Source organism: Coregonus lavaretus (assembly GCF_964263955.1).
Source record: "Coregonus lavaretus genome assembly, contig: HAP1_SCAFFOLD_717, whole genome shotgun sequence".
Taxonomy (NCBI): domain Eukaryota; kingdom Metazoa; phylum Chordata; class Actinopteri; order Salmoniformes; family Salmonidae; genus Coregonus; species Coregonus lavaretus.
Genome location: NW_028161395.1, coordinates 145,657 through 171,486, shown reverse-complemented (window position 1 = coordinate 171,486; position 25,830 = coordinate 145,657). Strand labels below are relative to the sequence as shown.

At 46.0% G+C, this 25,830-nt stretch overlaps 1 protein-coding gene across 1 annotated transcript in view; it reads right to left on the bottom strand.

Annotated features, from left to right (window-relative positions):
• Window positions 1-25,830, bottom strand: part of LOC311120732 (serine/threonine-protein kinase WNK1-like) — a gene marked incomplete at its 5' end in the record, with an annotated part of 118,521 nt that overhangs the window by 75,835 nt on the left and 16,856 nt on the right. The window contains one exon of the mRNA XM_084195310.1: window positions 1,893-2,071. Coding sequence (XP_084051436.1) covers window positions 1,893-2,071 — 179 coding nt within the window. The remainder of the gene's footprint in view (window positions 1-1,892; window positions 2,072-25,830) is intronic.

Below are 25,830 nucleotides of genomic sequence, written 5' to 3'. Positions count from 1 at the left end.
TATGTATGTGTCCCTGGTCTTGGTCCAGGCCTGTACGGCTATTAGGAGAGAGGGCTGTATGCAAGATGCTGCCAAGGAAACCAAGTCCAGGGGCAATATACTGCACCACATGGAGAAGAACATCCACACAATCCTCAAATGGGACTTTTCCTTCCATCTTCTTCCAACAGTTAATCTTTTTCTTCCTTCAGCTTTAAAGATAGTTTCTGTTTTTCCCCCACACACATTTAATTCATAGCCATATACAAGTCTTGCTTCCATAACAGAGACAGTGTTACAGGAAGTGGATGATCTAGGCCATGACAGTGTTACAGGAAGTGGATGATCTAGGCCATGACAGTGTTACAGGAAGTGGATGATCTAGACAATGACAGTGTTACAGGAAGTGGATAATCTAGGCCATGACAGTGTTACAGGAAGTGGATAATCTAGGCCATGACAGTGTTACAGGAAGTGGATGATCTAGGCCATGACAGTGTTACAGGAAGTGGATAATCTAGGCCATGACAGTGTTACAGGAAGTGGATGATCTAGGCCATGACAGTGTTACAGGAAGTGGATAATCTAGGCCATGACAGTGTTACAGGAAGTGGATAATCTAGGCCATGACAGTGTTACAGTCCCCATAGTGAAGGTACAGTAGTTTGGGACACAGCACACTGACTCTTCCACAGGAGGGAGCTGCTGGTCTGGTCCAGAGTCCTGAGCTGCTCCGTCTGTCCTGTGGTGGGCCCAGACAGACTAGTACCTCATGGTCAGTACTGTACCACACCACGGCCGACAGGACAGGCAGAAACACTGACGCCCTCTCCTTTTGTCTTTGTCTGAATGCCTGTCTGTCTCTCTCCATCCTCGCTTTCTCTGTCTCACTGTCTGTCTCCCCCTTCCCCCTCACTGTATCTCTCTGTCAGTCTGTCTATCCCCCTCTACCTCAGTCTATCCCCCTCCCTCTCTATCAAGAATGTGAGGAATCTGCATCAGCAGCAGCTGGCAGGTGGGCAGCTCTCCCACAATGCATCGGTCCCATGGAAGGTGGGGTGGTGGGTGGCATGCTGTCCATTGCCCATTCCTACTGTAGCTATCTGCTCTACATTCAGGTTTTATTGTAACCACAGAGAACACTGGGCCGGTCCCCAACCCTGACTGGCCTGCTGCCCTGTCCGGTTCTGTTCTCTCTCCATTGTCAGGGGTTTTGTAATGTGTGACTGTGTGTGTGTGTGTGTGTGTGTGTGTGTGTGTGAGAGTGACTGTGTGTGTGTGTGTGTGTGTGTGACTGTGTGTGTGTGTGACTGTGTGTGTGTGTGTGTGTGTGTGTGTGACTGTGTGTGTGTGTGTGTGTGTGTGTGTGTGTGACTGTGTGTGTGTGTGTGTGACTGTGTGTGTGTGTGTGTGTGTGTGTGTGTGTGTGTGTGTGTGTGTGTGTGTGTGTGTGTGTGTGTGTGTGTGTGTGTGTGTGTGTGTGTGTGTGTCTCTAGTGTGCCAGACAGAGTGTAGACTAGCTAGCAGCAGGGTGGTAGGCAGATGGACATGCGTCCTGGGCATGGTGCGACACAACACAATAGCACCCTGTTAAGAGGTACCACTCTGCTCTCAGGGCTCACACAGAGCTGTGAAGGGCTTATTATGGAACACTCAGAAAGCCCTATTTGACTAGCAGATGCGGCTACGCATTATATGAAGGTTATGGAACAAGGAAAAGGTTAACTAAAAGGAAAAATAACAAGAAGAGATTTCCTTTGACATTTTCATATCTCTGTTGGTGGCAGAGAACAACAGTAGGGGGGGTGAGATGGCAGATGTTGACGACTGGAGAGGTGGATGTTCCCCAAAATGTTTAGTGTGTGTGTGTGTGTGTGTGCATAAAATCGTACAAACTTGTCAGTACTACTAACGTTTTGAGGGTGCCTGATGTCATGAGCTCTGTGACCAGCACGATGCACTTGGAGTTCTTTCCTTTGGAGGGAGACTCCCAGGAGTCGTAGAAGCGTACAATGTTATGGTGCTGGAGACCCTTCAACATCTCAGCCTCCTCCTTGAACCTCTGACGCTCCGTCTTAGACAGCTTACGATCCTGTAGGAGAGACCAGGAGAAAAATCTATCAATCAATAGATTACACATTCCATTCCCAGTTGTCTTGTCACATAATGCTTTACAGAGGGGACACTAATCAGTATCACTTTCACACACTGTGGTGCACCTCTATACACACACACACACACACACACACACGCTGGGGTACCTTTAACCCAGCCTAAAGTATACAACGGGACCCAATCAATCAATAAACCAATCACTCAATCAATCAAGTGTTCATAAAGCCCTTTTTACATCAGCAGTTGTCAAAGACAGTGTTTTACAGTAACCCTGCCTAGTCAAGCCATGAACCACACAGGAATAACTGAGAAAACAAAAACAATCCCAAGAAAACAAACAGACTAGCCAGCTAACCTACATACTTCTCTCCTCTCTAACAATGTTGTCCTATTTTAACAGCCTGTGTCCCTCTAACTTAATGGGAATACCAGTTCAGTGCTGGCCAGCACCATAAACCATATATGCACCGGCCAATGTGGTCGGGGAAACACTAGCAAACATTGCTGTACATTTAAAAGGGTGAGTTTTAGAGGTTTGACTTGCTTTATGGAGATTCCATGTTTGGGGTTTAGAAATATTTTAGTGGCCCAGAGGGTTGGCACTGTTAAAGAGATACTTCGGGATTTCGGCAAAGAGGCCCTTTATATACTTCCCCAGAATCAGATGAACTTGTGGATACCATTTTATGTCTGTGTCCAGTATGAAGGAAGTTAGAAGTAGTTTTGCGAGCCAATGCTAACTAGCGTTAGCACAATGACTGGAAGTCTATGGGTATCTGCTAGCACGCTAGTTAGCAACTGCGCTAGCGCTAGTTAGCAACTTCCTTCAAACCGCACGCAGAGACATCAAAATGGTATCCACGAGTTCATCTGACTCTGGGGGAAAAACCCAAAGTATCCCTTTAAGGTCAGACTTCATCATAGCATAGTAAAACCAGATGTCTTCCTATAATGATCTGTAATGAGCTTTGTGTTAAATCACGGACTGGAATCACATAAAAGCAGTGGAGAGAGAAAGAAAATGGTTAGGTTAGGGAGGTGTGGAGGGGGGGTTAGGGAGGTGTGGAGGGGGGTTAGAGAGGTGTGGAGGGGGGGTTAGGGAGGTGTGGAGGGGGGGTTAGGGAGGTGTGGGGGGGGGTTAGGGAGGTGTGGAGGGGGGGTTAGGGAGGTGTGGATGGGGGTTAGGGAGGTGTGGAGGGGGGGTTAGGGAGGTGTGGAGGGGGGGTTAGGGAGGTGTGGAAGGGGGGGTTAGGGAGGTGTGGAGGGGGGGTTAGGGAGGTGTGGAGGGGGGTTAGGGAGGTGTGGAGGGGGGTTAGAGAGGTGTGGAGGGGGGGTTAGGGAGGTGTGGAGGGGGGGTTAGGGAGGTGTGGAGGGGGGGTTAGGGAGGTGTGGGGGGGGTTAGGGAGGTGTGGAGGGGGGGTTAGGGAGGTGTGGAGGGGGGGTTAGGGAGGTGTGGAGGGGGGGTTAGGGAGGTGTGGAGGGGGGGGTTAGGGAGGTGTGTGGATGGGGGGGTTGTGGTGTGTGTGTGTGTGTGGAGGAGGGGGTTGTGGTGTGTGTGTGTGGAGGGGGGGTTGTGGTGTGTGTGTGTGGAGGGGGGGTTGTGGTGTGTGTGTGTGTGTGGAGGAGGGGGTTGTGGTGTGTGTGTGTGGAGGGGGGGTTGTGGTGTGTGTGTGGAGGGGGGGGGTTGTGGTGTGTGTGTGGAGGGGGGGTTGTGGTGTGTGTGTGGAGGAGGGGGTTGTGGTGTGTGTGTAGGGGGGGGGGTTGTGGTGTGTGTGTGGAGGGGGGGGGTTGTGGTGTGTGTGTGGAGGGGGGGTTGTGGTGTGTGTGTGTGTGTGTGTGTGTCGAGGGGGGGGGTTGTGGTGTGTGTAGGGGGGGGTTGTGGTGTGTGTGTGGAGGGGGGGGGGGGGGGGGGGGGGTTGTGGTGTGTGTGTGGAGGGGGGGTTGTGGTGTGTGTGTGTGTGTGTGTGTGTGTGTGTGTGTGTGTGTGTGTGTGTGTGTGTGTGGAGGGGGGGTTGTGGTGTGTGTGTGTGTGTTAGAACGCCACATTCCAGCCAGGGCTCGGCCATCAGTCAAATGTGGCAGCACGGTCAGAGCATGCTGAGCCAGAGGGGACACTAATCAGTATCACTTTCACACACCGTGGTGCACCTCTATATACACACACACACACACACACACACACACACACACACACACACGCTGGGGTACCTTTACTGTGCCAATGCCAGACTGACTCTAAAACATGAGGACATGGGCGACCAGTCACCAAACACCCTGATCAACACATGTAATTTATGCACGCGCACACAGGGTCTGAGCTGACACTGAACAGTTGCCTCTGCAGCAACAGGTTACGTAAATGTCTGCCCAGCCATGGAAACTGGTATAGCCTGCCTGCCCCTTTTAACCACCACCTCTCCTATACTCTCACTAACTAACGCCAGCTCCTCCCTCTATTCAGGGGGTCATGTAAGGGGTTGGTTGACTGTTTTGGGGTGGAGAGTACCCGTGTGGCCCTGCCCTGGCCTATAGAGGTGAGTCACCCACAGTCACCCCCCCCCCCCCCAGATCAGCTTGGCACAACGTTGCGTCATCTCTTTTCTTTTCAACATACACAGGCAGGCAGAGAGAGAGAGATAGGGTGGGAGGAGGCCTTATCGGTCAACAAACCTAGTCATTAATCATCCTCATTCCTTCCTGGTCAGATGGTACCAAAAGCAGACAGGGTTCAACCTTCAGTTTCACAAAAAAGGTCAGAGACATCAATTTCTTTCATTATGACCTTATTTTCCAGCCCAGATAAACACAAATTCTACCTCCGTTGAGTATATTATAGTTTTAATCCACTGATGGGGGTCAGGATGGTGGTGCTCTGAAATCTGCACCAGGGGCATTACATGAGGATGAGAACAATGCCTGGTTAAAGCACTAAAGGAGTAATATTTTCGGAGATTTTAGTTGTAGCATTAGCAGTGATTTTGTCCTTTTAGCTGGCAGAGGCAGGCACGGTGCCATTTGGGATGCACACGGAGACTGAGACCAGACTGCAATGCACTGCCAGTCCAGAGTAATCGCTCTTACTTAACCCACCCTTCTGCCTCGGCATGTCTCGGAACGGTACAAATCATCCCCTGGCAAGGATACAACTCAGTCAGGGTTGCTCCAGGTCTATGTACACCAGGACTGGGTCATCTCACAGTGGTCTATTGGCCTGTGTCTCTGCGTCACGGTCTACTCTACAGAAGAAAGAGAAAAAGTGTCTCCATGTCAGTATCTGTCTGTGTGCGTCTTTCACCTGTGTACAGCCATAAAGCCCATGTCAATTCAAGTTCAAGCCACCTTAAATCACCAGCAGGAGGACCCTCCATGTCACCAAAGCACAGATGCAACTCGTTAAGCCAAGTCATTACCAGTCAGAGTCCGGGAGGTTCCAGAGGGATCAGGTTCTGTGTATCGAAACACAGCAGGGAAGGTGGGTCTGAAAACACTCTTAGCCCAGATGAGGCCATTAGACATTAGGCAGCTCTAATGAGGATCAGGGGTCTCAGGGCCATATACACATCAGCTTTGGAAAGACTGACTTGGAAATATATTATCCACCTGCATACTATCAATATTATTAAAGGGAAATTTCACAATTTTTCTACTTCATATTCATCATCTCCAGCACCACCCCAACATCAACGTGTGAAAATGGCAAGTTTATATATTTTGTAGTAAAAAAAAAAGATAAGAGGAAGATAAGTGTTCAACCAATTAGTATATAATAATTAATTGGCAATTAGTGGGCAATACCTCCTCATAATTGGTTAAAATCACAGGACGCGCACCGATGATGTCATTGGAAACACTTTTCTTCCGCTATCTTTTTTACTACAAAACATAGAAACGTGCCATTTTCACACATATTGATGTTGGGGTGATGCTGGAGATGATGAATATGAAGTTGAAAATGTTTGAAATTTCCCTTTAAAAGTTTTCTGTGCCACCCTTCAGAATTCAAAAATAAATCTTGCAACAAAAAAAATGTGCCATCCAGTCAAAGTGTGAGAGAAGTGAAGAGGGAGGTTTGTAATGCTCGTCATGTTTGCCTCTGCTGCCTCTGTACACCTTATCTTCTCTCCCCACGCTGGCTAACCACAAAATACACATTTAGCGCATTGCTGCTTAGAATACAACACAGGTGTTTGTTTGTGCATTGCAAAACACGACCTGTGACCTGAATGTGGACTAGATTAAGCGCATGTGCAAAATAGCTCAGAATGCATTAGCCCTTTAATGAAATCACTAACACACCCAGAATGGTTAGCTATAACAGTGTCATCGGCCGGGTCACTGGCCTCTCCCGTATTAAATTCAACAAGAGAGAGAGACTTTGTGGTAGCAAACCAGTTCCTCCCTGCTCTCCAAGTCACAAGGTGTCCTACTTCAGGTTTGACCAGTGACCACAAGGGCTAAGTTTAACAACCTAAGACCACAGTGGAGCACCAGGCCATAGCACACAGAGCAGAACGTCAGACAGGTTCCTTCCTTCAACAAGGAAACATGGAGCCAAAAGGTGGTGCTGTACGTGATTCCAAGATAAATCCTACTAGCCTGGTCCCAGATCTGTTTGTGCCGTCTTGCCAACTCCTGTGGTCATTGGCTAATGGCTATAGGCCCTGCAGCCCAAACAGATCTGGGAGCAGGCTAATTCCTGTGGTTCTCTGTGGCACGTGGAGCTCAGCGTGGAAGCTCTTTCATCTGTGTAATACACCAACAGCCAGGCAGGTCAGGCTTCAGCTGCCCTCCGCATCATCCCAACACGCCTGACCCTGCACTCAGTCAGACGCTCTCTCAGTCAAACAATCACACGCTTATTCCCTGGACCCGGTTCATTTACCACATAGAAAGTTTGTGTGTGTTGCAATTGCAAACCCCTGGCTCTCCTCTCCTCCCTCTCCTCCTCACACCTTGCTATTTGTACTTTCTCCTCCTCCTCCTCCTCTTCCCTCTACTCTTCTTTCCTTCCTCCTCCTCCTTCATTCTCCACATAGAACATTCTCCTCCTGGTCTGGGCATGGAGATAAACAAGCAGTTGGCCAGGCTCTCCATCCCTCCATCCAGAAAACAACCCCTCTCCAGCCCAGAGGAGCCCAGAGGGAGCCAGATACAACAGAGGACCTGATCCCAACCTCACCACTGGCTCAGACAAACAGCTAAACTCACCCCCTCGTACATACTGAACCAACCTCCAATGACAACAATCGTTCCAAAGCCCTCCAGTGTGTGTGTGTGTATGTGTGAGAAGAGGTGGATCAGCCAAATCCAAAATCTAATGAACATGTTTTGTGTTTCTCTCTCACTCCTTTCTCTCTGGAAAATGATATTCTCAGTCCTTAGGGACATCTCCAGCTAGCCCAAGCCCAGCTTCAGCGCAGTAATCTGGGCACAGTTGTTTTCAGTTAGGGTGTGTGTGTGTGTGTGTGTGTAGGTGTGTGTGTGTGGAATGTGCATGCTCGTGTGGGTGTGTGTGTGCCAGGATATGAGAACTGAGGGGTCCGTGACATTACTGGCTAGAGACAGGGCCGGGCCTGGAGGGCATTGATAAATTCCTTTTCCATTTCCACATATCAAATATTAATACAGATGGGGGAAATGGCTGTAAGGCTGGAATCAGAGTGCCTAGTTACCATTTCCAAGGATTTGTGGTGGTCAGGATTACTGGCAGGGAAGGCAGTGAGTGGTGCTGTATGGACCATAGAAATCGAATTAGTAGAATGGTCAAAGCCTCTCCAGACCACGGATATTTGACTGGAATAGGAATGTCCGTTGTAGTAAGTCCATTTCTATGGCTATGTACGCCCACTCCCAGTCAAGGTTATTGTGGCAGTGTAGGGAGACAGCACTCTCAGAATGCAATGGGTTCAGCAAAGAGATATTGTTCAATCAATTCAGAGCACTATATCCATTATCTGACTGACAGTGAGATGACAGATAGAGGCGAAAACAGGACGGGTGAGGCCAGAGCTCACCCACCAGACCGGTCATATAGAGCCTTATCAAACTAAACAATATGGGACAATAGTAGAATAGACATGAGCAATCAGTCCCTGTTATACGAGTCACTCTGATGACAAATCACTTGGTGACTTGTAGTTATGAACACAGAGATATGTAACAGTCAAATGAAAGCAGGGCTGCAGTGAGTGACTTATTATTCTGGCAGCAGGTTTCCAACGCCACTGGAAGGATCAAAGACACACTGATAAGAAGACCATACCAGTCTCACGGAGCGCGCGTGCGTGTGTGTGTCTTTGAACCAGTATCTGAAAGACCACTAGCACTCACCCCATCCTCTAACAATAGCACAACACCTAAGGAAGGTAGCTAGCTAGCTTAAGCTACGGGCAGCTACTCAGCGTACAGTACATTATCTGTAACACCCAAACCTGAGCTCCACTTGGACCATAGAGATGACCCAGTCCTGGTGGACATAGACCTGGAGCCACCCAGACCACTGTGAGATGACCCAGTCCTGGTGGACATAGACCTGGAGCCACCCAGACCACTGTGAAATGACCCAGTCCTGGTAGACATAGACCTGGAGCCACCCAGACCACTGTGAGATGACCCAGTCCTGGTAGACATAGACCTGGAGCCACCCAGACCACTGTGAGATGACCCAGTCCTGGTGGACATAGACCTGGAGCCACCCAGACCACTGTGAGATAACCCAGTCCTGGTGTACATAGACCTGGAGCAACCCTGACTGAGTTGTATCCTTGCCAGGGGATGATTTGTACCGTTCCGAGACATGCCGAGGCAGAAGGGTGGGTTAAGTAAGAGCGATTACTCTGGACTGGCAGTGCATTGCAGTCTGGTCTCAGTCTCTGTGTGCGTCCCAAATCGCACAGTATTCCCTACATAGTGAGCCCATAATGGCCCTGCTCAAAATAAGTGCACTATGTAGGGAATAGTGTGCCATTTGGGCCTCAGTGTGGGAGAGCCTACTACCCAGGGTGTGAGGAGGAGAGTTCTCACGGATTAGAACAGGCCTCACTCTAATCCACTGGACTTTCTCCCAGCACACTGACAGATAAGGAGGGATGTGGGAACTGGCTAGCTGGCTGTGTGTATATCTACTGTAGTACTACAGACAGTAACAGGCTCTGTGTGTATATCTACTGTAGTACTACAGACAGTAACAGGCTCTGTGTGTATATCTACTGTAGTACTACAGACAGTAACAGGCTCTGTGTGTATATCTACTGTAGTACTACAGACAGTAACAGGCTCTGTGTGTATATCTACTGTAGTACTACAGACAGTAACAGGCTCTGTGTGTATATCTACTGTAGTACTACAGACAGTAACAGGCTCTGTGTGTATATCTACTGTAATACTACAGACAGTAACAGGCTCTGTGTGTATATCTACTGTAGTACTACAGACAGTAACAGGCTCTGCGTGTATATCTACTGTAGTACTACAGACAGTAACAGGCTCTGTGTGTATATCTACTGTAGTACTACAGACAGTAACAGGCTCTGCGTGTATATCTACTGTAGTACTACAGACAGTAACAGGCTCTGTGTGTATATCTACTGTAGTACTACAGACAGTAACAGGCTCTGTGTGTATATCTACTGTAGTACTACAGACAGTAACAGGCTCTGTGTGTATATCTACTGTAGTACTACAGACAGTAACAGGCTCTGTGTGTATATCTACTGTAGTACTACAGACAGTAACAGGCTCTGTGTGTATATCTACTGTAGTACTACAGACAGTAACAGGCTCTGTGTGTATATCTACTGTAGTACTACAGACAGTAACAGGCTCTGTGTGTATATCTACTGTAGTACTACAGACAGTAACAGGCTCTGTGTGTATATCTACTGTAGTACTACAGACAGTAACACAGCCACTCACTCTGGTCCATCTCCATCTGCAGCTCAGAGCAGCAGACAGACGGCTGTCATTAAGACATAAAGGAAGCCTGGCTGGCTTAAAGGACTGACAGACTGTGCCTTGGAGAAGTAGCCCAGAATACTAGATTTCACCTACTTCTATTTCTGAGAAGAAGAGGTCAAACCAACCAACTCTGTACTTCCGCTTTCAGTTTAAAATGAGCCAAGACTAACCCCTGAGATGAGAGCCACAACATATGGACAGTCTGTCAACATCCCACTTGTCAACGTCTACAGTCTGTCAACATCCCACTTGTTAACGTCTAGTCTGTCAAGCTAACAACACACTTGTCAACGTCTACAGTCTGTCAAGCTAACAACCCACTTGTCAACGTCTACAGTCTGTCAAGCTAACAACCCACTTGTCAACGTCTACAGTCTGTCAAGCTAACAACCCACTTGTCAACGTCTACAGTCTGTCAAGCTAACAACACACTTGTCAACGTCTACAGTCTGTCAAGCTAACAACCCACTTGTCAACGTCTACAGTCTGTCAAGCTAACAACCCACTTGTAAACGTCTACAGTCTGTCAAGCTAACAACCCACTTGTCAACGTCTACAGTCTGTCAAGCTAACAACACACTTGTCAACGTCTACAGTCTGTCAAGCTAACAACACACTTGTCAACGTCTACAGTCTGTCAAGCTAACAACACACTTGTCAACGTCTACAGTCTGTCAAGCTAACAACACACTTGTCAACGTCTACAGTCTGTCAAGCTAACAACACACTTGTCAACGTCTACAGTCTGTCAAGCTAACAACACACTTGTCAACGTCTACAGTCTGTCAAGCTAACAACCCACTTGTCAACGTCTACAGTCTGTCAAGCTAACAACCCACTTGTCAACGTCTACAGTCTGTCAAGCTAACAACCCACTTGTTAACGTCTAGTTTGTCAAGCTAACAAGCCACTTGTCAACGTCTACAGTCTGTCAAGCTAATAAGCCACTTGTCAACGTCTACAGTCTGTCAAGCTAACAACCCACTTGTCAACGTCTACAGTCTGTCAAGCTAACAACCCACTTGTCAACGTCTACAGTCTGTCAAGCTAACAACCCACTTGTTAACGTCTAGTTTGTCAAGCTAACAAGCCACTTGTCAACGTCTACAGTCTGTCAAGCTAATAAGCCACTTGTCAACGTCTACAGTCTGTCAAGCTAACAACCCACTTGTCAACGTCTACAGTCTGTCAAGCTAACAACCCACTTGTCAACGTCTACAGTCTGTCAAGCTAACATCCCACTTGTCAACGTCTACAGTCTGTCAAGCTAACATCAAACTTGTCAACGTCTAGTCTGTCAAGCTAACAACCCACTTGTCAACGTCTACAGTCTGTCAAGCTAACATCAAACTTGTCAACGTCTACAGTCTGTCAAGCTAACAACCCACTTGTCAACGTCTACAGTCTGTCAAGCTAACAACCCACTTGTCAACGTCTACAGTCTGTCAAGCTAACATCCCACTTGTCAACGTCTACAGTCTGTCAAGCTAACAACCCACTTGTCAACGTCTACAGTCTGTCAAGCTAACATCCCACTTGTCAACGTCTACAGTCTGTCAAGCTAACATCCCACTTGTCAACGTCTACAGTCTGTCAAGCTAACAACCCACTTGTCAACGTCTACAGTCTGTCAAGCTAACATCCCACTTGTCAACGTCTACAGTCTGTCAAGCTAACAACCCACTTGTCAACGTCTACAGTCTGTCAAGCTAACATCCCACTTGTCAATGTCTACAGTCTGTCAAGCTAACAACCCACTTGTCAACGTCTACAGTCTGTCAAGCTAACATCCCACTTGACAATGTCTACAGTCTGTCAAGCTAACATCCCACTTGACAATGTCTAAAGGCAACCAAACTCCCCATATAGAGAAAAATGGTCAATGAGGGCTGGTAAATTGTCTCTAGAGACATACTGTATGAGAGGGGAGCGCAGCAGGAGAGGAGGTTAGTGCGGGTACACACACACACTATGTGTGTGTCTGCCTGCCTCTACACAGGGGAACTTCCCCCAAACAGTTGACTCTACTTACAGAGGCCCAGCTGGACCTAATACAGCAGCAAATACAGAACTGACTGTATCCATTTAGCAGTAGCCCTATATAGAGAAGGCCTTGTGTAGCGCACATCCCCGGTACAGAGAGTTAGTTTCTGCCTGCTAGCGCACACACACACACACACACACACACACACACACACACACACACACAGCTAAAGCTGCAGAGTAAAACCCCAAGCCTAGAGCTGACAGGAGACCATGGGTTTCGAGGAACAGACTATCCATCCAGTGTGTGTGACAGTGGGGTGTGACAATGCATTCTTTAAATTGTTCACACATTTTTAAAAAGGTAAAGTCATTGAGCCCCTCTCTTCTTCACAGGGAACGGTTCATCGCGCCGGCGAAACAGTGTGTGTGTGTTGAGAGACAGAGAGCCCACTAGGAATACCATTCACACCACTGGCCCAACTAAGATTAATATTTAACAAAAATGCACCAGTCAAAGTCTGATACACAGGGTTGTTTCAGAAAATACACAAAGCAACCCTTAGCACGAATAGTGTGGCGCACACACACTGTGAATCACCACATAAATCTCCCACAGTTTGTGGACAGAGATAAAGTGTTGTCCTTTTCCACTCTCTGATCCTGTTGAACCAAAACAAGAGGAACTGAACCTGTATTACTTTCTCTAGCTGACAACTACCTGTGTCTGTCAAAACCCCTCACCAGTCATCACTGTTTATTTACTTAAGAAAAGACAACTATCACTCACGGTTGACTTGACTACATGATTTGGCCTAGAGGGTGAACAAACTGGCATGTTATGAAGTTATGAGTTTTATCAGTAACACACACACACACACACACACACACACACACACACACACACACACACACAAAATGGGGCCTCAATGGAAACAGCCATGCCTCAATGAGAAGTGGAGAACACTACAGAAAAATTAAGCAATCCTCAGAGGAAGCAGGCGATGACAGAAAGCTTTGTCCCAAATGGCAACCTATTCCCTATATAGTGCAGTACTTATGCACCATATGGCTCGGTTAAAAAATAAAGTTGGTTAAAAAATAAATTATGATATTTTGTTTCGATAATTTTTTTCAATATTAAATGCACTATGCATTACGTGGGTTGAATGCTGTAACAACACAGATTTAAAAAAATAATAATGTTATAGAAGTCCCATGATGGTAGTGACTACCCATTACTGCTCATCACTTATTAACCATCATTTATTCACGTTACTTTACTTTAATAGAATATATCAGTTGTGCATATTACATTTGATGACTGTATTATTTCATTCCATGTCATCATCTCTATAGAGCTACTGCCCATGCAGTCTAAATCACTATTTTAGTAGTTCAAAGTAAATAAGGCAGCGTTTCCCAAACTCGGTCCTCAGGACCCCAAGGTCTGATTCAAATTATCAAAGCTTGATGATTAGTTGATTATTTGAATCAGCTGTGTGGTGCTATGGCAAAAAAATAAATACCAATACCTCAAAGAAACTGTGCTATATGTATCCTCTCCTGATCGCTCATTCTTCTGTCTCTTACATAGCAGGCGTAAAATAATGGATTATGGTCATTGTAGTTAATTATCATATTTTCTGCACCAAACTATGTAGAACATTGGCCTGTTGGAAACTACAACTCCCTACTCAGGGTGGGAAATTAACTTTTTGGCCCACTAGCCACGGTGGCAGGTAGATTAAAAAAATATATTTTACTAGTAAGAAGTAAATTGGGTATATTGCTTAATTTCATTTCATTTTTGTGACCTCGTCTTTTAACCAATGTATTTTAAAATAAATAATTTAAATACAATAGTAAAAACAGAAACAGATCTACAACTGTTCATCAAGAACCAACAACATGCCTGCCCTGCCACAAAATGCTGAGTGATACAGCTTATTTATTATTAGAGTTCAGGGCTATATGCAGATTTTTTTTTTTTTTTCAAGGAGTACATAATGTGCTCCGAAGTAGAAATGTAGAAGCACACAAATAAATCTAGGAGAACAATTCAAATATTTGAGTATTTGAGTGTTAAAATACTTGAGTGTTAATGAATAAAGGTTTTTGCGAGTGATCCATGCTCAAATCAAGCACAATCATTAGGGGAGACAAAAATGTTCAGCTGCCCCTTTAAGGGAAGGGCTGTTACCGTGGTAACTTGGGCACATGCTTGTCTGTGAAAAATTCTGACTGCTGTGTCTTCCTAGCAGCAGACAGTTGCAACAAACTCAAACTAACATTGAAAAACAAGCTAGGGTGTGAACAAAACGATGTAAACGGCAAAGAAACACAAGGATAAAGACTTCTACATGTGGGCTTTAATTTGGATGATAAAACATTTCCCAAATGCTCTGTGTGACCACCTGCCAAGGTGGCTGGTGAAATAGACATTCTTGGTGGGTGTTAATTTCCAACCCTGTCCCTACTACGTCGCACAGAGAAACTGCAGCGCAGTGTGTGCATTGAGCTCACAGAAGAAGAAAAACGAACTAAATGGAATTCAAATAATTGAACCCACAGTGATAAATGAGTTGTTTAACAGACATTTCGGTTAATCGCTCAGCACTACTCGGGTCAAAAGCAGTGCACTATATCGGGAACACGGTGCCATTTGGGACGCATCCAGAAAGTTCCCTGGGAACCTGTACTACCAGGACTGTTGATGGTTATTATATAACTCAGCCCACATTAACTGTACTGGAAGGGCTGAGGAGAGGCAGGCTGGTTTATCAGCTTATCATCTGGCTCCACTGATGATGATGATGATGAATAAATGTGTGTGTGTGTGTGTGTGTGTGTGTGTGTGTGTGTGCGCGCACACGCGCATCTGTTGCATTTTTCCCCTGATGGACAGGAAGACAGGCTCAGGGTTGGCCATGTGACTAGCTGACTGAAAGCCTACCACTCTATTTCCCAGCAGCACTTAGTAATGCAATGGGCCCCCATTACCAATTTCCCTCTACCATCAAAACAAGTGTTAACCATTCACCCTCCCTCTGGGCAAAAAGATATTGCGTTTATAGGCTATCGCGTGTTTGAGAGCGGACCCATGAAGAGGGGCAAGTAGGAGAATTGGAGTCTTATGAAGTTATGAACAGGAAGAGGATGAGGGATCTCTTTCGTTCTAGAGATTCAGACAAGGCTGGTTTTGGTGACTGGTTGGGTTATGAGGCTAAACTCCCTCTCCATTGCATCTGCTGCAGACATCATAAGAGACTCTTGTCAACTTCAAAAATATCCCCATTCCCCCAACTTTCTTTCCTGTTCCGTCTTCAGGGCAGTTCAAAGAGACGAAAATCAGTTCTAGCAGCAGTGACAGTTCTATGTCTGTCTCGGCTATTTCTGGAACTAGGCAACAATGATGGAAACAGGAGGGCTGTGTACCAAATGCTCTAAAGTTCAGATCATTGGCTCAAATAACCCCTTATAGACCTAGTTTGTTATTTACCAAAGGAGGGCGGACGATCTTTTCAAATAACCGAACCTATGCCTTTTTGACAAAACTAGCTTAGTCAGTTCAGACTTGGCCAACTGCCTAGTCATATGAGTTAGCCTACAGTGCCTTGCAAAAGTATTCATCCCCCTTGGCGTTTTTCCTATTTTGTTGCATTACAACCTGTAATTTAAATGGATTTTCATTTTGATTTCATGTAATGGACATACACAAAATAGTCCAAATTGGTGAAGTGAAATGAAAAAAATAACTTGTTTCAAATAAATTCTAAAAAATTAATAAACAGAAAAGTGGTGCGTGCATATGTATTTTCCCCCTTTGCTATGAAGCCTCTAAATAAGATCTGGTGCAACCAATTACCTTCAGAAGTCACATAATTAGTTAAATAAAGTCCACCTGTGTGCAATATAAAAGTGTCACATGATCCCAGTATATATTTACACCTGTTCTGAAAGGCCCCAGAGTCTCCAACACCACTAAGCAAGGGGCACCACCAAGCAAGCGGCACCATGAAGATCAAGGAGCTCTCCAAACAGGTCAGGGACAAAGTTGTGGAGAAGTACAGATTGGGTTGGGTTATAAAAACATATCTGAAACTTTGAACATCCCACGGAGGACCATTAAATCCATTCTTAAAAAATTGAAAGAATATGGCACCACAACAAACCTGCCAAGAGAGGGCCGCCCACCAAAATTCACGGAACAGGCAAGGAGGGCATTAATCAGAGAGGCAAAAAAGAGACCAAAGATAACCCTGAAGGAGCTGCAAAGCTCCACATCGGAGATTGGAGTATCTGTCCATAGGACCACTTTAAGCCGTACACTCCGCCAAAAGGCATGCGGGAGACTCCCCAAACATCTGGAAGTAGGTACACTGGTCAGATGAGACTACAATTGAGCTTTTTGGCCATCAAGGAAAACGCTATGTCTGGCACAAACCCAACACCTCATGACCCCGAGAACACCATCCCCACAGTGAAGCATGGTGGTGGCAGCATCATGCTGTGGGGATGTTTTTCATCGGCAGGGACTGGGAAACTGGTCAGAATTGAAGGAATGATGGATGGCGCTAAATACAGCGAAATTCTTGAGGGAAACCTGTTTCAGCCTTCCAGAGAGGTTCACCTTCCAGCAGGACAATGACCCTAAGCATGCTGCTAAAGCAACACTTGAGTGGTTTAAGGGGAAACATTTAAATGTATTGGAATGGCCTAGTCAAAGCCAAGACCTCAATCCAATTGAGAATCTGTGGTATGACTTAAAGATTGCTGTACACCAGCAGAACCCATCCAACTTGAAAGAGCTGGAGCAGTTTTGCCTTGAAGAATGGGCAAAAATCCCAGTGGCTGGATGTGCCAAGCTTATAAAGACATACCCCAAGAGACTTGCAGCTGTAATTGCTGCAAAATGTGGCTCTACGAAATATTGACTTTGGGGTGGTGAATAGTTATGCACACTCAAGTTCAGTTTTTTTGTCTTATTTGTTGTTTGTTTCACCCCAAAAAATATTTTGCATCTTCAAAGTGGTAGGCATGTTGTGTAAATCAAATGATACAAACCACCAAAAAATCCATTTTAGTTCAAGGTTGTAAGGCAACAAACTAGGAAAAATGCCAAGGCAGGTGAATACTTTCGCAAGCCACTGTGTTTCCCCTTCAGTCTTTTTGTCAGTTAATGTGGACTTAAGTCCTAAAAAGTAGTGACATTGGATCAGTGAAAGATGGTGCCCAGCGGTCTACAGCTACAAGCCAAGTGAAAAGGCCCACTGTGTGTAGGAATGCGTCCCAAATGGCACCCTATTCCCTATATAGTGCACTACTATTTATTTACCCTAGCCCTATGCAGGGCTCTCTTGCAAAAGAGAACATGGTCTCAAATGGGACTCCCTGTTAAAATAAAGGTTAAATATGGGCCCCTGGTCAAAAGTAGTGCACTATGTAGGGAATACGGTGCAATTTGGGACACACCGTTTAATGTGTACAGTTCTGTCTTTAGACCTGGGTCTCTCTGGTTGGTGCTCACAAACCTCCAACCCCTCAAATCAGCCAGTCACGGTTGAGGATCTCGAGAGGGTTTGAAACGAGAAGAAATGACAGAGGAAATGAAAAAGGAGAATTTGCAAGAAGAACAAGAAGCAGAAGCAGAACATCTGCTTTGAATAAGAGTTACTTGAGAAGCGCTAGTAAATGCAAAGCGGACATAGAACCTACTGTAACTTTCAAAAAAGGGATTCTTAGAATTCATTTCAACGGTGGGTTCCAATTAGGGAAGGAAACTTGGGGGCTCGTGTTTTTTTGCAGAGGCTCCAGGATTTTTTGTTTCCCGTCAACCAGTACTTCACAGATTACCAGTAACCAAGACCATGTGGGCCCCAAACGCCAAACTAGTTCTCCATGGTTGCAATTCAGTCATCCTGCCCCCAGGGGGTGCCCCAATGTGGTGCATCTTGCCTACCAACCGGACACGTAACATATACTTTCTCAATGGCTGCATCCTAAATGGCACCGCATTGGGAAAGTTCTGCACTATGTGCGGAATAGGGTACCATTTGGGACACACCCCATGCATTTAAGGAGTAGGATGATTATCTCCATCTTTGTGTTGTTTTTGAAGCCTTTTCAGAGAAGCTGGCTGGGATTAGAGGCAGGGTAAACTGTGACTGATGAAGGGGAGGTCAGGGTACAGAGCGCCTCACTGTGCAGCTGCTCTGGTACTGACATATCCCCTGCTCTGGTACTGACATATCCCCTGCTCTGGTACTGACATATCCCCTGCTCTGGTACTGACATATCCCCTGCTCTGGTACTGACATATCCCCTGCTCTGGTACTGACATATCCCCTGCTCTGGTACTGACATATCCCCGTCTCAAGTCACTCAGTGCTGATTTGAGAGATGGGTTCAGGGTAGAGCTGGGCGATATGGACAATAATCCATACCGTGATAAATTGCCTGAATTGATGTGATAACGATAACATTAATGTGCACCATAGTTGTTTTTTTATTAGCCTTTAAAAACTACACTGCTCAAAAAAATTAAGGGACCACTTAAACAACACAATGTAACTCTTCTGTGAAATCAAACTGTCCACTTAGGAAGCAACACTGATTGACAATACATTTCACATGCTGTTGTGCAAATGGAATAGACAACAGGTGGAAATTATAGGCAATTAGCAAGACACCCCCAATAAAGGACTGGTTTTGCAGGTGGTGACCACAGACCACTTCTCAGTTCCTATGCTTCCTGGCTGATGTTTTGGTCACTTTTGAATGCTGGCGGTGCTTTCACTCTAGTGGTAGCATGAGACGAAGTCTACAACACACACAAGTGGCTCAGGTAGTGCAGCTCATCAATGCGACACATCAATGCGAGCTGTGGCAAGAAGGTTTGCTGTGTCTGTCAGCGTAGTGTCCAGAGCATGGAGGCGCTACCAGGAGACAGGCCAGTACATCAGGAGACGTGGAGGAGGCCGTAGGAGGGCAACAACCCAGCAGCAGGACTGCTACCTCCGCCTTTGTGCAAGGAGGAGCAGGAGGAGCACTGCCAGAGCCCTGAAAAATGACCTCCAGCAGGCCACAAATGTGCATGTGTCTGCTCAAACGGTCAGAAACAGACTCCATGAGGGTGGTATGAGGGCCCGATGTCCACAGGTGGGGGTTGTGCTTACAGCTCAACACCGTGCAGGACGTTCAGCATTTGCCAGAGAACGCCAAGATTGGCAAATTCGCCACTGGCGCCCTGTGCTCTTCACAGATGAAAGCAGGTTCACACTGAGCACGTGACAGACGTGACAGAGTCTGGAGACGCCGTGGAGAACGTTCTGCTGCCTGCAACATCCTCCAGCATGACCGGTTTGGCGGTGGGTCAGTCATGGTGTGGGGTGGCATTTCTTTGGGGGGCCGCACAGCCCTCCATGTGCTCGCCAGAGGTAGCCTGACTGCCATTAGGTACCGAGATGAGATCCTCAGACCCCTTGTGAGACCATATGCTGGTGCGGTTGGCCCTGGGTTCCTCCTAATGCAAGACAATGCTAGACCTCATGTGGCTGGAGTGTGTCAGCAGTTCCTGCAAGAGGAAGGCATTGATGCTATGGACTGGCCCGCCCGTTCCCCAGACCTGAATCCAATTGAGCACATCTGGGACATCATGTCTCGCTCCATCAACCAACGCCACGTTGCACCACAGACTGTCCAGGAGTTGGCGGATGCTTTAGTCCAGGTTTGGGAGGAGATCCCTCAGGAGACCATCCGCCACCTCATCAGGAGCATGCCCAGGCGTTGTAGGGAGGTCATACAGGCACGTGGAGGCCACACACACTACTGAGCCTCATTTTTACTTGTTTTAAGGACATTACATCAAAGTTGGATCAGCCTGTAGTGTGGTTTTCCACTTTAATTTTGAGGGTGACTCCAAATCCAGACCTCCATGGGTTGATACATTTGATTTCCATTGATAATTTGTGTGATTTTGTTGTCAGCACATTCAACTATGTAAAGAAAAAAGTATTTAATAAGATTATTTCATTCATTCAGATCTAGGATGTGTTATTTTAAGTGGTCAGAATGGTCGGTGTCGATCATTTTTGGTTTATCGTCCCAGCTCTAGTTCAGGGCTCCTCATAGGTTGCAAATCAGACAATTATGGCCTAGCAACAGCCTGAGTAGCAACAGCAGAATAAAAACCCATAAAAATAATACAAATATTGAGTAAGCTTGCGGCTGCTGGATCAGAGAGAAAATGTGATGAATTTATTCAGAGCCTCCATAACAGATGAGTCACAACTGACTTGCCATTTTTCCGAACAGACTGCACACACACACACACACACACACACACACACACACACACACGAGAGGACAAAACGTGACCAGGTGCTCAGCCTACTGTTACGGCCTCGGATGTCTCTGGTGGTGCCCTAAATGGCACCCTATTCCCTACATAGTGCACTACTTCCGACCAGGGAACCATAGGGCTCTGGTCAAAGTAGTTCACTATATAGGGAATAGGTTACCATTTAGGACGCTCTCTCCTCCTGGCTAGACCTGACCGCCACAGGCCGGCCGAGGCCATGTAACATCCGTCCATAACTCTGTGGCTATCCACTAACCCTTAACATAATTCAACAAAGCTCTTCAGCTCTACAGCACCTGATATTGTCCCAAATGGCAACATATTCCCTATATAATGCACTACCATTGCCTAGGGCCCATAGGGCTCTAGTAAAAAGAAGTGCACTATATGGGGAATACGGTTGCATTTGGGTCACAGAACTGATATCACCACTGTTTACATTTTCAAAGTGCCTCCATCCTCAGAAGCTATTTGCATCAATTAGAGTCTGAGAGGGTTTCCATCTCCTGCTCATCTCCATAGAACAAAGTCAACAGAGCTGCCATGGTAATGAGCTTTAGCTCAGACTCAGTCCCAAATGGCACACTATGTCATATATAGTGCACTACTTTTGACCAGAGCCTTGGTCAAAAGTAGTACACTAAATAGGAATTAGGGTGCAATTTGGGATGCAGCAAAAGGGTGCCATTTGGGACTCAACCAGAGACTCAACCAGAAGCTGGAAATCATCAGGATTACTTCAGCATCCCCTGTTTTATGAGTGTCTGAGTATCTGCCCTCATATCCAGGCACTGCACATGTTCGCAAATCCTAGTCCGCCGCGACTTAACAAAAGAGTGGTTTCCATGTTACAGTGCAAAGCATCCTTGGCAATCCTCTTTAAAATAAATAAATAATACTTGCTAGAGTGCAGAGATTGCACTATAGGGCTATAAATAATTTCCCTGAAAATAAGAGTCTCAAGGGCAAAGAATTACAAAAGACAGCCTAAGCCACAATAAGGCCCATTTTTAACGTTGTGCTTTGAACATGATCTATGGTGTGTGTCAGAGACAGTGGTTACATCCCAAATGGCACCCTATTCCCTACATAGTGCACTACCTTTGACCAGGGCCATAGGGCTCTGGTCTAAAGTAGTGTAGTAAGTAGGGTGCCATTTGGGTTGCGGGGGCTGGTCTGAGTGTATCTGGGTCAGGGCATAAACAAGGCGTCCTCAGTGTGAATGCGTTCCAAATGGCACCCAATTCCCTTTATAGTGCACTAACAGAGTCCTGTGGGTATAAGTAGTGCACTATATAGGGAATAGGGTGCCATTTAGAATGTAGCCAGGGGGAGCCGACAACAAGGCATCCTCAGTGCATGTTCCTGCCTGCCGCGGGGCACCATCCTGGGGGTCAGGAGGTCCGATGGATGAGCTGTTCCCTGGAGCTGAGTCGAACCAGTGTCACCCAGAGACAGACTCTATTGTTCACCAAGACAGGCCTGGCCGACTGGAATGGAGGACCGGTGTCTCCACTCCACCTCTCCTCTGTTCTTCCCTCCATCCCTCATCGGAAAGTGGTAAAAAAAAAAGACTGTCTCCCTCTCCACTCTGCTTCTCCTCTCATCAGGAGGAGGAGGGACGACAGTGACATAAGTGACTGTTTGTCCCGGGATAGATGAAGCAACATATGGACTGAATCAGTATTCAGCAGCCAGAGATGAGTCTTTACCTGTGACTGACAGCCTCTATGACTCACCACCAACAGGGACACTTAACTGAAGTGCTAAAAAAACAAAAACTAAAAACCTCTACCTGTGAATTGGGACAGTGATTCTGATTTTGAAAGGAGACAATGTGTCCATCACAATTCATAATTTCATTTGAAAGACAACTGTATCCAACTGTATCCAACTGTGAGCCCTAAATCTGCCCATGGTCTAAATCCCTCAAGCATCCTGTTAACAGTAAAGCCACCACATTCAAAAGTCCTGGCTGGTGAAGGTAGGCTAATCTTAGTAATGAGACCTTTCCAGAATAAAGCTGGGCTCTCCTCTGAATCCCTAACCCAACAAAGAGTGGAAGCAACGGATAATCTGTAATTTGCATGAGAAAATTCCACTTTTTCCCACTCAAAGCTCCTCATTATCGCCATCATTTTGTTGTTCTGCAAAACTTGACAAGACGCCTCAAGATTCTAAGGTGGCCTTGATAGTAACAGCTTAGCTCCAACAATATCTCGCTTTGTGTCCAAATCACATTAAATTAGAGCAATTCAAAGATTTAACGATCATGATTAAGACGAGACGGATATTATTTTTGAATGACCCTTCAATTTTCCTGAGCTGTGTGCAATGGAAGGCAGACATTTCAATTTGACCCTAAACGGACAATGGAAGCTTTTGAACTTGACAAACTTGAAAGACGAGCAATGAGAGAACTCACTTGACGTGTAGCCTACAATTTCAATGCATAATGGTCAGTCAGGAGTCTTTCGAAGCTCTATATCCGGCCATTCCAATCATCAGCTTTAAAATACGAGATCAGAGATCAAAGAGAGCGCTGGATGACAGTTCCTCTTGCGTCAGGCCTTCCAGACATTTTATAAACCGCTAGGCAAGACAAGGGATCACATGGGTCAAATGCACAACGGCCCAAAATGGCACCACCAGTTGCTGTTGAAAGCCCACTGAATTTCTATACATGTGGGTAACTGTAACTGTATCCGGTTGAATGCACGTCACTGGTAACTGCAGTAACTGATCATCCAATCCAAGCGAGACCATGCTTTCTCTATTCTCTTTTCAATGGTTAGATGAGACAATAGCCCAAAAAAAACACTTGACTTGAGCAAAGTAATGCGGACCCTCACAAAAACACACCTTCAAAACAACTGGATTTGAAGAGACAGTCTTCATCTTCAGATCTCTATCAGAACAGCTGTATGTAGTGGTTAGGTTACCTTTCATCTGTAGTACTGGGCTGTGGTTAGGTTGCCTTTCATCTGTAGTACTGGGCTGTGGTTAGGTTGCCTTTCATCTGTAGTACTGGGCTGTGGTTAGGTTACCTTTCATCTGTAGTACTGGGCTGTGGTTAGGTTGCCTTTCATCTGTAGTACTGGGCTGTGGTTAGGTTACCTTTCATCTGTAGTACTGGGCTGTGGTTAGGTTACCTTTCATCTGTAGTACTGGGCTGTGGTTAGGTTGCCTTTCATCTGTAGTACTGGGCTGTGGTTAGGTTGCCTTTCATCTGTAGTACTGGGCTGTGGTTAGGTTACCTTTCATCTGTAGTACTGGGCTGTGGTTAGGTTGCCTTTCATCTGTAGTACTGGGCTGTGGTTAGGTTACCTTTCATCTGTAGTACTGGGCTGTGGTTAGGTTACCTTTCATCTGTAGTACTGGGCTGTGGTTAGGTTGCCTTTCATCTGTAGTACTGGGCTGTGGTTAGGTTACCTTTCATCTGTAGTACTGGGCTGTGGTTAGGTTGCCTTTCATCTGTAGTACTGGGCTGTGGTTAGGTTGCCTTTCATCTGTAGTACTGGGCTGTGGTTAGGTTACCTTTCATCTGTAGTACTGGGCTGTGGTTAGGTTGCCTTTCATCTGTAGTACTGGGCTGTGGTTAGGTTACCTTTCATCTGTAGTACTGGGCTGTGGTTAGGTTACCTTTCATCTGTAGTACTGGGCTGTGGTTAGGTTACCTTTCATCTGTAGTACTGGGCTGTGGTTAGGTTGCCTTTCATCTGTAGTACTGGGCTGTGGTTAGGTTACCTTTCATCTGTAGTACTGGGCTGTGGTTAGGTTACCTTTCATCTGTAGTACTGGGCTGTGCCCCTACACAGTACAAACTAGTGTTGGTAGTGATTAACCCACACTCTCCCAGAGATGTTCCCCCGGCAGGTCCTCACAGCCTACTGGTCATCTCCCAGTAGCTCAGGACCCGTGTCCACAAAGCTTTTCAGAGAGTAGGAGTGCTGATCTAGGATCAGGAATTCCCTTTCCATTTAATCATTATGATCTTTAAAGGGAAATACTGATCCTAGACCAGCACTCCTATTCTGAGACACTTTGTGAATAGACCCCCATGGCCTCAGAGACCACTGGTAATCTCACATTAGTTCTGGAGGGGTAGGGGAGGAGTTCATACAGGGCCTTCCCATTATGCTACCAGCCTACCACTGGACCCCTCCACACTGTACAGCAGCTAAACACATGCGCCCACAGCCCTCATAGGATAATACAGGGATTAACTCATCACAGCACAAAGACCTGGCTGAAGTGTATAGGGGCTTTGGAGAGAGCGCGAGTGAGCGAGCTAGCCTGCCAAAGAAAGAGAACATTCAAAAGACGGGCAATGAGTAGAGACGTCCAACTGGAAAGTTGACAACTCATTTTCTGTCTTTTGTTTCTTTAGCCCTTTTTTTTTTTTGCTTTGACCTACAAATCCTTCAAAGTTTATTTGACATCTGACAAATGTGGGAAAGGAACCAGGAACTACATTTTTTAAAGGTTTGTTGGGGGGAAATGAAAGAATATATACACTCACAGTTTATTAGGTACACCTACAGTGCTATGAAAAAGTATTTGCCCCCTTTCTAATTTTCTCTACTTTTGCATATTTGTGATACTGAATGTTATCAGATCTTCAACCAAAACCTAATATTAGATAAAGGGAACATAAGTGGACAAATAACACAACAATTACATATTTATTTCATAAACAAAGTTATGCAACACCCAATTCCCCTGTGTGAAAAAGTAATTGCCCCCTTACACTTAAACCATCACACCACCACCACCATGTTTGACCTTTGGTATGATGTTCTTACTGTGGAATGCAGAGTTTGGTTTTCGCCAGGCATTACTGGAACCATGTCGTCCAAAAAGTTATACTTTTGAATCATTTGTCCATAGAACGTTCTTCCAAGAGTCTTGATGATCATCCACATGCTTTTTGGCAAACTTGAGTCAACTTTTTGGACGAGATGGGTCCCATTATGCCTGGCAAAAACCAAACACTGCATTCCACAGAAAGAACATCATACAAAAGGTCAAGCATGGTGGTGGTGGTGTGATGGTTTGGGGATGCTTTGCTGCCTCAGGACCTGGACGACTTGCCTTAATAGAAGGAACCATGAATTCTGCTCTGTATCAGAGAATTCTATAGGAGAATGTCAGACCATCCGCCTGTGAACTGAAGCTGAAGCGCAGCTGGGTGATGCAGCAAGACAATGATCCAAAACACACAATCAAGTCTACATGAAAATTGCTAAAAAGCTACAAATTGGAAGTTTTGGAGTGGCCTAGTCAAAGTCCAGAGCTAATCCCAATTTGAGATGTGGCAGGACTTGAAATGAGCAGTTCATGCTTGAAAACCCACACGTCACTGAGTTAAAGCAGTTCTGCATGGAAGAGTGGGCCAAAATTCCTCCACAGCGACGTGAGAGACTGATCAACAA